This window comes from Vulpes vulpes, chromosome 14 (assembly GCF_048418805.1).
Source record: "Vulpes vulpes isolate BD-2025 chromosome 14, VulVul3, whole genome shotgun sequence".
Classification (NCBI taxonomy): domain Eukaryota; kingdom Metazoa; phylum Chordata; class Mammalia; order Carnivora; family Canidae; genus Vulpes; species Vulpes vulpes.
In genome coordinates this window covers 26,527,305-26,545,193 of record NC_132793.1, presented here as the reverse complement: position 1 = coordinate 26,545,193, position 17,889 = coordinate 26,527,305, and the positions used below count along the sequence as shown (strand labels likewise).

The window sequence follows — 17,889 nt, the reverse complement described above, 5'->3', positions numbered from 1 at the left end:
TTCTCAAATAAATAAATAAAACCTTAAAAAGAAAAAAAAAGAAAATGTGTCGTTAGTTTCCAAGCATTTGGAGATTTTCATATTATATTTCTGTTGCTGATTTCTAGTTTGATTCCATCGAGAACACACTGTGTGATTTCAATTCTCTTAAATTTGTTGAGGTATGGGGCAGCCCTGGTGGCGCAGCGGTTTGGCGCCCCCTGCAGCCTGGGCTGTGATCCTGGAGACCCCGGCTCCCTGCATGGAGCCTGCTTCTCCCTCTGCCTGTGTCTCTGCCTCTCTCTCTGTGTGTCTATGAATAAATAAATAAAAGTTTAAAAAAAAATTTTGTTGAGGTATGTTTCATAGACCAGAGCATGGTCTGTGTTGGGTTGTATCCAGTGGGTACTTGGAAGGATTGTGTATTCTGCTGCTGTTGAATGCAGCATTCTAAAAATGTCCATTGCATTCTATTGTTTGATGGTGCTATTGAGTTCTTCTGTATTATTGGTGATTTTCTGTCTAGTTGTTCCATCAGTTGTTGAGAGGAGTGTATTATTAATTGTGGTTTGTCTGTTTCTCTTTTTAGACCCATCATTTTTTGCTGCTTGTGTGATATATCTTTTTTTATCCCTTCCCCCTCCATCTTCTGCTATATTTGAAGTGAGCTTCTTATAGGCAGTACATAGCTGGTTTTTAAAATTCACTCTGCCAGTATCTTTTTATTTTTATTTTTTAAGTAAGCTCTACCCTCAACATGGGGCTTGAACTCCTAACCTGGTATCAAGAGTCGCATACGCTACAGACTGAGCTAGCCAGGTGCCCCTCTGCCAATATCTTTTTTTTTTTTTAAGGTTTTACTTATTTCTTCATGATAGAGAGAGGGAGAGAGAGAGGCAGAGACACAGGCAGAGGGAGAAGCAGGCTCCATGCCGGGAGCCCGACGCAGGACTCAATCCCAGGACTCCAGGATCATGCCCTGGACCCAAGGCAGGCGCTAAACCGCTGAGCCACCCAGGGATCCCCACAATATCTTTTAATTGGTCTATTTAGACCATTACACTTAATTACTGCTATGCTAAGACATATCTCCCAATTTTTTTTTCCTGTGTGTTTTCTCTGTTATTCATTTCCTTATTTTCTTTTTCTGGCTTTCTGTAGAAAAATATGAGTTATTTTTATAATTCCATTTTATTTTTTTAATTTTTAAAAAGATTTTTATTCATGAGAGACACAGAGAATGGCAGACACAGGCAGAAGGAGAAGCAGGCTTCTTGTGGGGAGCCGGATGCAGGACTCAATCCCAGGACTCTGGGATCACACCCTGAGCCAAAGGCAGATTCCATTTTATTTTTTCCATGGTGTTTTTGAGTGTCTTTTTTGCATAGCTTTTTTATTTATTTAATTTATTTATTTTAAATATTTTATTCATTTATTCATGAGAGAGAGGGAGAGGCAGAGACACAGGCAGAGGGAGAAGCAGGCTCTGTGCAAGGAGCCTGATGTGGGACTCGATCCCGGGACTCCAGGATCATGCCCAGGATCAAACCCCTGAGCCACCCAGGGATCCCATTTTTGCATAGCTTTTTAGTGGCATTACATTATGTGCACATACCCTACCACAGTCTACTGGTGCCATCGTTTCCCAATTTGAGTGAAGTATAGAAATATTACTCTCTCTACATTCCTTTACCCACTTTCATTGTTGCCAGTTAGGGGTGGGATTGTGGGCTCCCAGTGTGGCCTCCATCAACATTGTATGAGGAGGAGGAGGCAGGAGAGTGCTCATTACTGGCCAGCAGACATGAAGGTCCTGACCTTGGCCTCATCTCACAACATCCCACGTGGGTAGGGGTGTTGGGGTACCTTGACTCATGTGGATGGATGGGAGTTGCCAAATCCCCCCTTGGCCTTTGTTGATGTGGATAGAGCCATAGTGTTTTTCAGTGGTGTTTGGCTGGAGTAGAGCTCTTACAGTCTAAAAGTTTTCTGTCCTGCTGGGTTGCTCCTTTCCTAATCCTTTGACTAGTGAAAGCAGGCCCTGGGGGCTGTGTTGTCTTTTCTGTGTCCATTGGCTTTTTTGGGTAGTCAGCTCCAGCTTCTTTGGCTCCAAGTCTGGGATCTCTGGGGCAAAAAGAAAACCCATGGAACTTGCCATCGTGTCATTCCTGGGGTCCTGAGGTCCCTGGCTGGTTTGCCTTGTCTTCACCTTCCAGAGTTATCTTGCACTTGTTTTATATAGTGCCCAGGGTTTTATAGTTTAATTAGCAGGAGAAAAAGGGAAAAGTAGGTCTGTTCTGTCTTCCTGGGAGAGTGAGTATAGAAGCAGGGTCACTTGTCCCAAGGAGTTCCCCCCGGTCTGCATCTTACTGATTACATTCCCATGTAGTTTTTATTGTACCCCTGCACCCCCTGCATTTTCCATCTATAGTGGTTACATTTAGAGGCTTTGGTCACATTTAGATCTGACTTTTTGACAATAATGTTTCATGGGTGTGCTGTGTTCCTTGGGCAGGAGGTACATGATGCTTACTTAGCGTCTTCATTTGCCATTTGCAGCCTTCGTTGGTCATTGTGTGGATTCATTAACTTATCAGGGATACAGATGGCCTTTAAATTATTAAAAAATGCCAACCTCAATTAGACTTTTGCAAATGAAATTTTAAAGTATGGGATACTATTTTTTCATCAACCAGATTGACAAAGATAAAAGAGTGTTAGCATGGATGTTGGCAAGGGTGCAGGAGACATGCAGTTCCACAGGATGACAGCTTTGGCTGTCTCCATCAAAACAACAAATACATACATTCTTTTGCCTGGTGATTCTACTTCTGTGAATGTCCTGTGGGTATACATTTACGTGTGCAAAATGATGGATACACCAGGTTGTTGAGTGCAGTATTGTCTGGATTAGCAGAAGTTGAGAACTACGAAATTGTTCCTCCCTTAAGGATGGTTCCCAGCTGGTGTGCTTAGTTTCACCAGTGGTGGCAGATGTGTTGTTGCCCCAGCCATGTGCCTTCAGCCCACCCTTGGAAGTCATGTGCAACTTTGGCAGATAGTTCTCATTCAAGAGAACAGTCACCTATGTCTTTTTGGCCATAGGTTTATGCTTAGCCCAAGAATAGGTTTGGCAGGAAGTGCCAAATGCTGAGGAGAAGCCCTCAGCCAAAGAGGGACAGGGGTTGGTGGAGAAATACCTCAAAGTTCTTTTCCCTAGAATATTCCACAGGTCTATCAAAGGATCCCTTGGGAACGAGCCCCATTGTCTGAAGTGGCAATTTACTTATCATTGCACCCTGTCTTGGCTTCCTGTCCTTTCCAGCCTCACTGTCCTGGCTGTTCTGGGATCACCACTTACACCTGAATCCTTACTTTTAGACTTTGCTTTCAGAGGATATGCATACTAAGACACAGAGCTTGGGGCAGTTGGAGCCTCAAGACTAGTCCCCTCAGGGGTCTGTGGAGCAGTGGTAGCAGGTGTGGGAGTGGTCTGACAGCATAGCGTATTAGTACTTACATTTATGGTGCCGGATGCCATTTTTAAGCACTTTACAAACATAAAACCTGCATTAAATCTGCATAAACACCTATTACTATCATCTCCATTTTACAGGTGAAGAAACTCTGGCACAGAGAGGTCGAGACACTTGTTCAAGGGCACCCAGCTATCCCAGGAAGTATGGTTTCAGAGCCCTGCTCCTAACCACTACACAGCTGTCCCTCCGCTGGCCCTCATTGCTTCACCAGGATGAGTTGAACATGGCCAAGGTTGGGCTCTTCCTTGACATCTACTGCAGGGGTCAACCACAGAGCATGAGGCCACCAATCTTCCAGGATGAGCCTCCACAAAGTCTGCGAAGCCACTGGAGAAATTTGTTTTCCAGGTGCCCAAGGAGCTTGGCATGAAGCCCAGGTGAGATTGATGTTCCTAAAAGGGATGGCCAACCAGCTGCGGAGTATTGTCCCACCACAAAAATTGTTTGCAAACAAGGGCTTTATTGTTCTTTTCATTTATTCCTGTTATTTTTACAAGGTCATAGGACAGGGAACATTTTTTTGTTTGTTTGTTTGTTTTGTCTTTCAGGGGTAACGGACACTGTTTTTTACATCAGTGCAATTTGAGCCAAGCCTTTCTCACTTGGGGACTGGTCATTTCCCCACTCAGCAACAAATTTACAAACTATCTTGTTGGCTAACCACTAGGGTGTTTATATTTCTTTTTATGTAAGTACTCTACACCCAAAGTAGGGCTCAAATTCACAACCCCAAGATCAAGAATCCCATGCTCTACTGAATGAGCCAGCCAGGCACCCCTTGGTATCTCAGTGTTTTAAGAGCACCCAGTTGTCAGTAGAGCACGCAACTCTTGATCTCAGGGTCAGGAGTTCAAACACTGCACTGGGTGTGGAGCTTACTTAAAAAAAGGACTTCCTCAAATTTTAAGATCAACAAATATGATCTCAATAAATTTGTCTTATCTGATTTTTAAATAAATGTCCATGCACTCATGTTAGAATTCTGGTCATATGAAGTATTAATTCCCTTCTAAATTATTTAAACCACCCCATTGCAGTAGGTTCACACATCAATCATTAGCTTGAATAATTTCATGTAAAAGACCTTGTGAATTCTTATGAAATTTAAGTGGTCTTACTACAAAGTCTGTCCCTTTCTTTCCTTCTTGTTCTTTCTCTCCTTCCTTTTCTCTCTTCCAGTGTGCTATTTGGCCTTGCCCAGGTTTAATAAGTTATAATTTTCTAAAAAAAGAAGAAAAGAAGAAGAAGAAGAAGAAGAAGAAGAAGAAGAAGAAGAAGAAGAAGAAGAAAGGACTCGAAAGCTTTATATCATTTCCTGTATTCTGGAACTTAATTTAGAATACCTGAAATGAAAAAGTTCATTTGGACTTGAAATCCACTTGAATACATTATATTTGTCAATTAAATAAAGGGAAGAACCTTTGGAACATTTAAATATAATTTCAATTGTAAGCTTTGGGATGGTTAAAATTTTTATCACCTACTTGTGACTATGAAGTCTCTTGTTGATGCTGACCACCAAAATTTGAAGAAGTAATCATTAATAAGCCTTGATGGGGGATAAGCTTACTATATAAAAGCTTATATAAAATATGCATTGTTTCAAAGTTAATACTTCATTATGAAGTATGTTGTATTTCATTTTTCTCATCGTAAAAATAGTATATTGAAATGGAATGGATTTTCCCCCAGTACTCATGTAGGCAGTCTGAAAGCCCTTCCAAAAACTTTCCTTCAGTGTGCAATTCCAATATTTTATGCATGTGCATGTGTTAAGCTTGGAAATCACTGAGTTAAGAGTCTGGTTAGAATACTACACAGCTAGAAAAAATAATGAAGCTGCCATGAGTGTTGGTAACTGTTGAAGGTACCCGATGACTACACAGAGATTCATGTATGAGTAGGAAAAGTTCTAGAAGATACATTATTTAGGGGGAAAAGGCAAGGCAGAGTGGTGGTTACCATTTGTTTAAGAAAAGGCAGGGGGAGGCCACGAGGATCAAAATATACTTATATCTGTGTATTTGCCCGTATGTGAAAAGATGTTTCCAGAAGGATCAAAAATCTGAAGAGTGGCTCAAGTGGCTAAGGTTAAAGGGCAAGGGCAAGGGCAGCATCGTGGGGCTCGGGTGGAGGGAAAGGCTGGAGACTTTGGTGTTGAACTAAGAAGAATGATGACCCTAGTCCCAGGAGAGCAGAGGCAAGCTCTGAATCCACTACCCAAGGATTGGAAGTGTGGAGGTCCCTCTGGTGAGCCGGGCCAGACACCCCAGACACCGGACTGGCCCGCGGGAGAGGCCAGCGACAGTGGCGTCGCTTCAGGTTCTCCCCTCCAACCACCAGGGGGCAGTCAAGCCCGCTCTTAAAGGCGGGCAGGGCAGAGCGTCCGAGGCAGCCTCCCGCCTCCAGCCCCGCCCTCTGAAATCCTCGCTCGCTTCCCCAGACCCCTCCCAGTCCTCTGGCTGCTCCAAGTGGGAATCTGTGGGGAGCCCCTCCTTCCACCTCCGGGGGAACCAGCCCGATGGTGCGGTCATTGCCGCCGTGCCTCCCCATCCAGCCCTCCCCCAAGCTCTGTTGGGTTATTTCATTCAATCTTGACCACAATCGCGTGAGATGGGCGCTGCCATCAATCCCATTTATAGGGGAAAGTTGGAGCTTAGAGAGGATAGGTAACTTGCCCAGTCACATGCCCAGGAATGGTGACCCACAAGAGACACCTGGCCTGCCCACCCTGAGAACCAGAGCCTTAACCAAACCATGATTTCTTCACTGGTCTTCAGGCTTCCACTTTGCTTCCCTCCAGAACTTTCTCCACACAGGGTGTTTTGTTTTGACGGCTCTAAGGGGGGCATAAAACTCCCTGACTTACAACTTTCCTTTGGCTCTCAGTGCCCTCAGGATCAAGTTCAGTCCCCTCACCCCACCTCTCTGACATTGTCTTGACCCAGGAGACCCTTCTCAACTCCACACACCAACTTTCCTTCTGTCTGAGGAAAATTCTTACTCATCCTGTGCACTTGCTTCTTGACCAGAACCACTCTTCTTGCCTCCCCCATTCTTTTAGCTAACTCATATGTTCTTCTGGCCATAGCTCTCATGATCACTTCTCAGGAGCCTAGACAATCTCAGGTCCCATATTAAATACTGTTGGGCACTTAACTATGAGCCTCTTGAGCTGCACTGGCCTCAGACATGTGCTTTTTACTTTTGTAATTATAATGGTGACACCATTCCAAAAACTCCAATCACCCTTGATTCCTTTTTTTTTTTTTTTTAAGATTTTATTTATTTATTTATTCATGAGAGATATAGAGGCAGAGACATAGGCAGAAGGAGAAGCAGGCTCCTCGCAGGGAGCCCAGTGTGGGACTCAATCCTCAGACCCCAGAATCACACTCTGAGCCGAAGGCAGATGCTCAACCATTGAGCCACCCAGGAGTCCCTCCTCTTTCTTGAACTATCTCTAATCCATCAGTAAATCTTGCGGGATTCTACTTTTAAAATGTTACTTCAACTCTGGAGGCCTCTGGGTGGCACAATCAGTTGAGAGGTGACTTTTGGTTTCAACTCAGGTAATGATCTCAGAGTCATTAGACTGAGGCCTGCATCAGGGTCCCCACTTAGTGTGGAGTCTGCTTAAGATTCTTTCTCCTTCTCCCTCTGCCCCTCCTGCTCACGCTGTCTATAATCAATCAATCAATCTTAAAAAAAAAAAAAAAAGTCTGACTCCTTCCTATCTCCTTCCCCATTAGGTCCTTCATAAGTCTTGTCCTTCTTCCTTATAGTCCTTTAGCTTCTACCTTTGCCCTCCAACAGCCAGACTGTCTCATCCTTATATTTTGTCTGTCTCCCAAGAATGCGAGTTCCATAAAGGAAGGGCTTTGTTCACTGTAGAATCCCCAGTGCCTAGGAGTGTGCCTGGGCAGAGCAGGACTCAGTAAACACTTGCCAAGTGGCTGTTTGTTCTCCTAGAATGTCAGTTCCTGAGGGCAGAGACTGTGTCCATCCATCCATCCTGCTCACACATACCCATTGCTTAGCACACAGCAGGTGTTCAATAAAACCCCCATCAAAGAATAGGTGGAGAAATTCAGGCCCAGGTGGAAGAAGGGACTTGTCCAAGGCCCTCTCCTGAGGGCAGCAGAGCCAGCAGTGATGTGCAGCTCCCCTGCAGCCCTGTTCCCAACCGCATAGCCCCTCCTTCCCCAGCCGGGGGCACACAAGAGCCCAGGCCCTTTGCTCACTGAGTCAACACAGTTTATTACTGAACTGCACTTTCACCTTCACACAGACTATTTCAAAGAGCTGGAACAAGTGTGGGGGTGGGGTGGGGGGGGGGACAGGTGCCCCTTAGGAGCCAGGACCCCCAGCTGGCTTCCCCAGACCAGGGCAGGGGAGGGAGCATCAGGCCGTTCAGTCTCCGGGCACCAGCTCTCCACGTGCACACGCACAGCAAGCCAGCAGCTCCTCACACATAAATACAGACACGCTTAACAAAAATAGTATATCATCTTCACAAGGAATAAAAACTAGTCTCAAATATGTACAGCAGAGAGCCCAGGATGGCCAGGGATAGGCCGGGACCCCCAGGGATGAGACAGGCCATGGGTGGAGTAGAGGAGAGGGAGGCCTGAAGGACTCCTGGCCAGGCCACTCTGACCTTGGCAGCCTGGCACCCTAGGCTGAATGGGAGTGGGGCACATATTTGTTTGGCCAGGTAGGTCTGGCCCCTTTTGCCACCCCCACCTCCACCCTGTGCATCAGGGTCTCCTTCCTGCCCTTCCTGCCTGAGGTAGGGAAGACTCTAGGGCTCCCACAGCTGCTCCCTGTAGCTCCCCTTCACCTCTGGGCCAAGGCCCCCAAATCCCTGGGCTCCATGGGCAAGTAGCTCCAGGCAAAGATGCCACAGGCTGATCTTCTTGCAGGAAAGTCAGGCAGCTGAAGCTATCAACAGCTCTGGGGCACCTGCCTTGAGCCCAGTTGGTCCCTTAGTCATGGTCATGGGAGCCAAGGGAGGGGAAGGGGAAAGGAACTGGGGTGGTGCTAAACTGCAAGGGCCACCCCAGCTTTGGCACGGGGTGCTTCCTGCAGCTACAGCCCTCTTCCTCCTGGGTGGGGCTGGCCTCTATCCAGGGACCTTTGGAGGACATTGGGATTGGGGTCAAGGACTTTGGCCAGGCCAGAGGTGGGGAGGAGGTCCTGGTCCTTGTTTCTTTATCCCAAGCAGCTTGAATCCCTAATTAGTCAGAAGTGGCCCCTAAGTGGCTCTTGAAAGGGATGAAAGGAAGGGGAGCCTAGGTTCTGGAAGGGATAGGAAATGATTAATTTTGAGGCCACAAACATCAAAACGAAGGCAATCTAGTCTCTCCTTCTGGGGAAAAAGGTCAGAAACTTTCCAGCTACCTGGCAGGAAAGCATTCTTGGGGAGGCTAAGGGGTTGGGGGTTCCACCAATTAGGCAGGGCCTCCAGCCCCCAGCCACAAACACCCCCACACCTGCCAGCTTCCATGGGGCAGATTTTGGGGAAACCTTGTGGGTTCTGAGGCCAGAGAACTGAGGTGTGGGGAAGGCGGCTCTCACAGAAGCGTGGTAGATTCTAAAAAACTAATTGCGGGAGACCTGGTCTATGCCCAACCCTGTGATGGGAAGGTGGCCGTAGGCTGCATGTAGTGGTTCTCCTGGTGGCAATGGTGGCTGGACAAAGGGGCGTAGTAGGGGCAGGACAGGGGTGGGAGGGTAAGTGGGTGGTCAGTGTCTGGTCATTTCCGACTGAAGAGCGAGCCCAGCAGAACCACGCCAGCCACAGTCATGCCTGTCAGGAACCAGCGGTTGAAGCGCTCCTGGCCCTTCCGGCTCTCGGCTGCTGCATTGTTCCCGTAGAGTTCCACAAAAGTATCCTGCAGGGATAGAGAAGAGAAAAGACGGTGTTGTTTGAGTTCTATGACAGTAATATGGGTGGGTGGGTGGGAGAAGGGGCCACCTGCATGCAATAGTGATTTGAAAAACTATAGCCATCCATGCCCACTCTGGGCCAAGTAAAGGGTTCATGGCTGCCCTCCTTCTTGCCACCCAGCTGGGGATGACCAATACACTTTATAGCTGACATAAGGGTGCAAAGCTGGGAAGAGCTTTGTTCAAGGTGAACTGGCTAAAAAGTCATACTGGAGAACCTGCATCAGGAAAGAGATCAGCAGGGGCAGGGAAGTAACAGGAGGCTAGGTGGCTGGAGTGCAGGGCTGGAGAGAAAGGGATGGGGAGACACCGTGAGCCACAGCTGGCCCATGAGTGGTCTAGAAGCTGAGGAGGAGGGTGGAGTCTGTGCATAGTGCACACCCACTAGGCCTTAGCCTTCCTGCTGATGCACCAATGCAACTAAGAGAGGGAGGGAGGGAGAGGGGACAGGGCTAAATTCCCAGCGATTCAGGGGAAGGCCAGGTACTATTGGCCTGAGGCTCCTTCTCCCTCTGGAGAAGGGAGGGGAGGCTGGTGGGTAGACACTGAGGGCAGAGTAGAGGGATACCTTCTACATGCCGGCCTAGGATGGGATCTGTGAAGCCCTGTCGCTGTCCCCCACCCCCTGGTGTGTGTGTGTGTGTGTGTGTGTGTGTGTGTGTGTGTGTGAGAGAGAGAAAGAGAGAGAGAGAGAGAGAGAGAGAGAGACACTCTGGGCCCAGAAGGAGGTGAGCAACAGCCCTTAGCAGTCAGGAGGGAAGCACATGATATGGGGAAGGTGGGGCTGTGGGTTAAATTACCCACCCCAGGGCGGAGCCAGCGTGTGGGGCACCCTTTAATGAGTAAGCTTTGCACCCCATTTGTCCTGTAATGATGCTCAGTGATGCTGCAGTGCAGGCCCTCTCTCCCCATTTACAGACTGGAGCCTCTGGGCCTAGGGAGTATGCGTGTTTAGTGTGAATGGATTACCGATGAATGAACAGAGCCCATGATTTTCCTCTCCACTAAGAGCTCACAGCCTGGGCCCTCATTTCCACCTGGTCCCAACTGGCAGTGGTGGCTGCTCCCTCAGACAACACCTGCCATCTCCAGCTGGTTCGAAGTTCCACCAGGCCAGTTTGCTCACTGTGAGTGAGACCTGCCTGGCCTTACTTCTGGTCTTGATAACCTTGCTCAGGCCATGCTCCATATGGAGGATTTTTATTTTTATTTATTTATTTATTTATTTAAAAAAAAATTTTTTTTAAATTTATTTATGATAGTCACAGAGAGAGAGAGAGAGGCAGAGACACAGGCAGAGGGAGAAGCAGGCTCCATGCACCAGGAGCCTGATGTGGGATTCGATCCCGGGTCTCCAGGATCGCGCCCTGGGCCAAAGGCAGGCGCCAAACCGCTGCGCCACCCAGGGATCCCCATATGGAGGATTTTTAAAAACATAGATCAGATCATGGCACTTAAAGTCCTCCAACAGCTTTCTCTTGAACTTAGAACGCTGGTGTCATTTCTGTTCACATCCCTGGTACCTAGCAGAGTGCCATGAGCATTGAACTGCCAAGATGACTCATATACTTCTCAATATTTATTAAGCCATTAAGGAGGTAGCAGTGACACATAAGCTAGAGCCCTTACCAGAATGTTTACCATGTAAAGGTGGAAAAAAACACTAGAAAAAGTCCCTCCATTCAGACCATGTCACTCCTTCCCATCTCATCCCAAGGTCTCAGCCTTCGCAAGGCTTCCCATTACACCTAGAATAAAGTCCCCATTCCTTACCATGGCCAGTGAGGTCTAGTGGGACCTGCCCTCTCCCCATTGCACACTCCCCTCATCACACCGGCCTCCTTGCCTTTCCTTGAACATCTGCGCAAGAGCTTGCTGTTTTCGCTGCCTGGAGCACTTGACCCCAGATCACCACCTGCCTCACTTCCTCCCTCATTTCACTCCTGAATCTGCTCAAATGTCATCTCCCCAGGGAGGCCTGTCTTGGTCACCTCTTCTAAAATGGCACCCATCCTCATCTCTATCTTGCTCTATTTTTCTTCCTAGCACTTTTCATAACCAGATTTGACACTCTGTTTTTGTTTTGTCTCCTGCACTAGGTGTGGCTTGACAAGGACAGAGATCCTGTCTTGTCTCTATATACTCTGTATCCGGAACAGCGTCTAGCACATGTTGGTGCTCAACAAATACATGAGTGGAATAAAGGTACTACAAGTCTACTAAGTGTCAGGCAGTTACCCATTTCACCTTCTTCAGGTATATTTGAGCCCTGTTTCACACTGGATAGAAAAGACCTCTTCTGGGTCACTCAGTTAATAGGTGGCATAGCTAGGATCAGAACCAGGGTTCCTCAGCTCCAAAGAAGTAAAGCTATAGTGGGATACCTTCCTATGTGGGGGGCTGGGATGATCTGTCAGTAGTACTAAAATGGATTCTAAGAAAAGGGATGTGGGGGAGTCTTGGGTCTGGGGAGAGAAGGGCAGAGGTGTGGCATCAGCCAGCCCCCCTTTGGCTTTGCACCACTGGCGTGGATATGCTTCCCCATCTCTCCCCCTTCATCCTAGGTGTTGGCGGATAAGAAAATTCTTACAAGGGGATCCCTGGGTGGCTCAGCGGTTTAGCACCTGCCTTCGGCCCAGGGCATGATTCTGGGGTCCTGGGATCCAGTCCCATGTCAAGCTCCCTGCATGGGGCCTGCTTCTCCCTCTGCCTGTGTCTCTGCCTCTCTTTCATGAATAAATAAATAAAAATTTTTTTTAAAAAGAGAAAATTCTTAAAAGAGTTATGATTTTTCTGGTCCCAAGCAAAGTAGGCCCAAGTGGAGTCACAAAAAAGATTGATCCAAGGGGTGCCTGGGTGGCTCAATGGTTGAACATCTGCCTTCAGCTGGGGTTGTGATCCTGGGGTCCTGGGATCAAGTCCCGCATTGAGCTGGGAACCTGCTTATCCCTCTGCCTACTACAGTCTCTGCCTCTCTCTGTGTTTCTAATGAATAAATAAAGAAAATTAAAAAAAAAAAAAGAAAAAGAAAAAGATTGATCTGTGATGTGGGGAGAGCCTTGGACTGTAGGGAGCATGGGAGAAGTGAGACCAAGGCCAGAAGGATCTAGCTATCCCAAGGGGCCCGATGTCTCACAAGAAACCAGGGACACTGGGGTTGAAGCCAAAGTGGGAGAGGCCTGGCTCCCTCGATGGGAACTTTCCTAAAGTAGAGGGCTGGCAGCCACAGGAAACTTTCCTCTCTGGGGCTGAGTTGGAGTAAACAGGCCCTGTCCCTGCAAGGGCACAAAGCACTCACTGTCCAGGAACAGTCATTCCAGGGTAGAGGGAACATTATCATTTCACTGCTATAGAGAACAAGAAGACTCTGACCTGCCCAGCCCCCCGACTCATGTATTCCTGGCCAGGACAACCTTCATCTCCTTTTCAGGAGCTCTTTCTCCTGAGGAAGGGGGAGGAGGATTTCCAGGGACTGTGGATTCTGGGGACTGCTTTTGCAGACAGAGCATGAGCAAAATGGGGTGTGCTATTCCGGGGCGGGTGCTGGGGAGGCAATGGTGTGGGTATATTTAGCTCAAGGTTCACACGACACACTTGGAAACAAACACAGCCATTTTCTCAGTGGGCGGTTGCCCTGGATAAATAAACAGCATTGCAGAGCAGCCTGGTTCTGGAAAAGCAGAGATAAGCCCCAGTGCTCCTCAGTGGGTCCCACTAGTTTCAGCTAGAGCTGGCATGGTGGCCATGGGGGTGGGGTGGGGAGGATGGGGGAGTGATGGTGGTGGTGAGACATAAGGGTGAGTTGGAAGTAAGTCTCTGATGTCACAGAAGCTTTCTGGAGACCCAGGCCTGAGGCTATCTGCATCCTCAGCTTGGGTGAGAGCAAAGTGGGGGAAGTTTCTCTTTGCAGCAGTGACCACTGACACGGGATCCATGCAGAGGTTTTCAGGGCCACTGGGGACAGGCAATGGCTGGCTAATGACCTCCACAGGAGGGTCATGGACTCTAAGCCAGGCAGACACCTTAAGTTAGGAAGGCCAATTCACCTGCCCATTCTATAGTTTCACAAAGCTGGCTTGTGGTAGAGCTTGGACTAGGAATTGGTGTCTTCTGACTTGGCCCCTCAGAGCGGTGAGCCAAGAACCAGGGTCCCCAGGAGAAGCCAAGACTAGGACCACTTTTAAGGTCTTGCCTGTGCCACAGCCCTGGAATGGCCCCACCTGACATACTCCAGAGGGTGTCTCACCCCTGTGTGTCCTCTAACTGGTCACTCTCCCCACATCATTTTCCTGTTAGCCAACTTCTACTCAGCTTATTAGACTCCATGAGTGTCTCTGTTGTGCTTCCAAGGTTTTGGACTCTCATTCACACCATAAATATTTCTTGAGTGCAAACCATGCTCCAAGCCCAGCACTAAAGACAGAGTAGTGAACAAGACAAACAAGATCTGCTTTTATGGAGCTTATGGTCTAGTCTGCACACTCTCAACGGGAGGGCAATCACCTCCAATGGGACAAAGGAAAAAATTCTTGGATAGTGCAGTGGTTTGTGGTTTTCCACAAGGCCATAGCACATAAAGAGATACAGAGTACAGCTGTGGTATTCAAATATCCTGGGAAGGCAATTAGGACAGGAATGTATAAAAAGATGCCTTAAGGGGGTGGCAATAAGGAAAAAAGGTTGAAAAACACTGTTCTAGTGGGAAGTAGAGAGGATAATAAGAAACAAGACAATTTCAGAGATGACGGGGTTTTGAAGACAGCAAGTCATGGGGAGGTAATAAAGAGTACCTGATAGAGGTAGAATGCTTAGAGAAGGGCTCTCTGGGGAAGTGAGGTTTGAGCTGAGTGTTGAAAGACAAGGTGGCAGTGGTCAAGGGAGGATAAAAAATCTTGGGGTAAAAAAGAGCATGTTTCAGCGGTAGCAACAAGTATCTGGACCTGATGCGAGAATGTGAGGCAGGGTGTCCTTAATTCGAGGCCCGTTTGTGTGTCAGTCTCCTTGCCTCAGTCTGGGGTCTAAGTGTAGGCAGGGACCAAGTCTGACCCATGTCTGAAGCCAGGCCCATCCAGACAGGCACAGACTGACTACAGCTAGATCTCTGCCGAGAAGCCAACTGAACACTGTAGGCCACCCTGCGGCCATCTGCAATCCTGGTGAAGTAAGGAAAAAGGCAGGCACAACAATGTCCCAAAAGTAGCAGCCCATCCACCCTGCCAGGGTGTGAAGCACAGCGCCTGCTTAAGTCTGATCAATCCTCCTATGCCATTTCTCTCACCTCCCAGTTTCCATGCTTCTTCCTAGTGGTGTGACCTTGACTAGTCCAGTGTCCTCACTTGTTAAATAACAATAAGATAATTACAACTGTTATGGCAGCTGATCTTTATTATACATTTGAATGTTTTAGTTGTGCCAAGCACTGAGCTAAAGCACTTTACTATGACTAGGTCATATTCCCTGATTCCACGTACAATCACAATCATTTGAGTGATTGTTTTTTGTCCTGTCTCCCCCACTAGACTGTGTCTGGTTTTGTCCCTTTTATCTCCAGAACCTGATGCTGTACTTGGAGCACAGCAGGTGCCATTCTTAATGAATCTATTTTATAGTTTTTTTTTTTAAAGACTTTATTTTTGGAGGCCTGGGTGGCTCAGTCTGCCTTCAGCTCAGGTCATGATCCAAGAACTTGCTTCTCTCTCCCTACTGAACAGGGACCCTGATGTGGGGCTTGATCCCAGGACCCCGGGGTCATGACCTAAGCTAAAGGCAGATGCTGGGCTGACTGAGCCACCCAGGTGCCCCTAAGTTTTTTTTTTAAAGATTCATTTACTTGAGGGATCCCTGGGTGGCGCAGCGGTTTGGCGCCTGCCTTTGGCCCAGGGCGCGATCCTGGAGACCCGGGATCGAATCCCACGTCGGGCTCCCGGTGCATGGAACCTGCTTCTCCCTCTGTGTCTCTGCCTCTCTCTCTCTCTCTCTCTCTCTCTCTCTGTGTGACTATCATAAATAAATTAAAAAAAAAATTTAAAGATTCATTTACTTGAGAGAGAGCGTGCGCACGCACACACACACGTACGTTATGAGGGCAAGTGGGGGGCAGAGGGAGAGAATCTCTAGCAGACCCCCTGATGAGTATGTAGCCCGATGCAGGGCTCGATCCCACAACCCATGAGATCATGACTCGAACTGAAATCAAAAGTTGGATGCTCAACCAATTGAGTCACCAGGAGGCCATAAATGAATCTATTTTAGATGGACAAATGAAGGACTACTCATTTAATCCTTGTATTTGTCAATGGCTTCATTCTACAGATGTGAAAACGGAGGCTTCAGAGTTCATCTACCCTCTTATCTAGGAAGTGGTGGGACTGGGATTTGTCTGAGTTCTGGCCTCTTGCACATTCTGATTGATGTCTGATCCTGCCATCTCAGTCCCTGCTGTCCCTACCCACAGAGAATCTAACCTACACAGTGGCAGTGACAGTAGATGCTTCCTGAGCACTTACCCTGCAAAGAAAGCCCTCTCCGTAATCCTGGTGGATTAGTTCACTGAACTGTCTCCATAATGTCAGGCAGTGGGTACTGTTAACTCATCATACAGCTGATAGACCTGCAGCCCTCAGATGATCTGTGACTTGCCCAAGGTCACACAGTGGCTGGGTTGCCTGCACCAATAGTCTGGCTCCAGTGTCTTTGCTCCCAATCTCCATATGGGACTGTGTTCACTTTCAAAAGGACAATACTTACCGCCCCGCCCCCCCCAAAAAAGGACAAAACTTTTCAAGGCCCCATCATGCGTCAGGTGAATATACTTCTAAAACTGAAGGATGACCTTATCTACACCCAGGTAAACTGAGGCTCAGAGATACCAAGAGACCTGCCCAAAGAGGGTATGTATGGAAGTCAGTTGCAAGGTCCAGTACATGCAGCAACGAACCTTATATTCCAGGCCAGGGCTATAGTCCTGAGTCCCTCTAGGAGGGGGAAGGTTGCCCGAGGCCACCAGCTGAATGAATGAGCTCTGGCCCCCAGCCAACTGAGGGGAACTGGGTGCCACAGGAAAAGGATGTGACGAAAACCAGGAGGGAAAGTGAAACCCTTCCGTCCTGGCTTCGGCAGGGGAACAAGTGCTTGTGCCAGACGGGCCCTTCCTTCCTCTAGGGTGACTCTGGATGGCTAAGCCCCACCACTTCCTTCCTGCTTGGTTATTTTGGGAAAGAGGTAGGTGGAGAAGAGGAAGGGGCTCCTAGCAGCTCAGAGAAAGTGCCAGAGACATCAGCACCATACCTTTCCTTGGCCTCATCACAGACCTGCATGGGCAGGCCATGAGTCACTTTCAGAGTCATTTTCTGCTGCTAGCCTCAGTTTCCCTAAGGGAGAGACTGATGCATGCCTGCTGCATAGATAAATGAGGCCTTGTTGGGAGATCCCTGGGAGATGACAGGAAGGGGGGGGGAATGGGGCAAGTGGAGGGGCCTTATCACTCTCTTGGTGGGGAGGTGCAGGCGGAGACTAGGAAGAAGTGAGGTTTGTGGTTGGAATCCACTTCCCTTAGCTTTCCCAGGGGAGCTATTGGCCTCAGCAATGTGAAAGGAACACAGCCTCTTTCCTCTACTGGGACTGGGGTTGGATTTGGATGTAGGCAATTCAGAGAGCCAGCTCAGTCAGGGTAGAAGCAGAGATGGGTGACCACACTGTACTAGGGTAACACCAGTCTAGCCAACCCAGCTGTGGGCACTACACAGCAAGCTTCTCTACTTTGGAGCCTCTTTTTCTCCTACTTTGACCTCCTAAGACAGACAGTGGTGGTAAGATCAGAGGATGAAAGCACTTAGTAAAGCAAGGTGACCTCAGTGTTACTGGCTAAAGAGGGTGTCTTGTGGGGCTCAAGCCAACTGGGCTTTAGGGAATATTTGGGTATCCTCACAGCAAACTTCATGTTAATCTTTATCCAACTCTGCCCCTGTCAGCTGCCAGCTTCTCCTCCCCTGCCTCCTCCCTCACCATTAGTTCTCAGAAGCTAAGCCTGACAGATGTGCTCATTTCTCAGAAAAGGAAGTGGTTGTGCCGGGAGGAGATAACACCTCCGCTGGGGAATTGAGAAAGCTATCAGGCTCAGCAGTGCGAGTGTGGGCGCTCCATCTTCTCAGCTCAGAACCAGGGTGCTAGTCTTAGAGGCTGAGAGAGACAATTCAGAAAGCATTTATTGGGGGGCACAGATGTTCATTTAGGGGCTCACAACCTCCTTCCTTGGGAGGGATGACTGATATTTACTGAGCACTTAACCATGTACCAGGCATGGTGCTAAGAGCTTAGTTCTATATACGAATTCACTTAACCCTTGCAATAACCCCACAAAGTGCTATTGTTACTTTCCATGTTACAGATGAGTTAACAGGGACAGAAAGTTCGAGGGACA

At 48.1% G+C, this 17,889-nt stretch overlaps 1 protein-coding gene across 9 annotated transcripts in view; it reads right to left on the bottom strand.

The window, feature by feature from the left end:
• Window positions 1-7,758: 7,758 nt before the first annotated feature.
• BCL2L1 (BCL2 like 1) overlaps window positions 7,759-17,889 on the bottom strand; it is a 64,997-nt gene continuing 54,866 nt past the window's right edge. For all 9 annotated transcript variants that reach the window (XM_025986072.2, XM_025986075.2, XM_025986074.2 and 6 more), the window contains one exon: window positions 7,759-9,415. In XM_025986072.2, coding sequence (XP_025841857.1) covers window positions 9,278-9,415 — 138 coding nt within the window. In that variant the 3' untranslated portion in view covers window positions 7,759-9,277. The remainder of the gene's footprint in view (window positions 9,416-17,889) is intronic.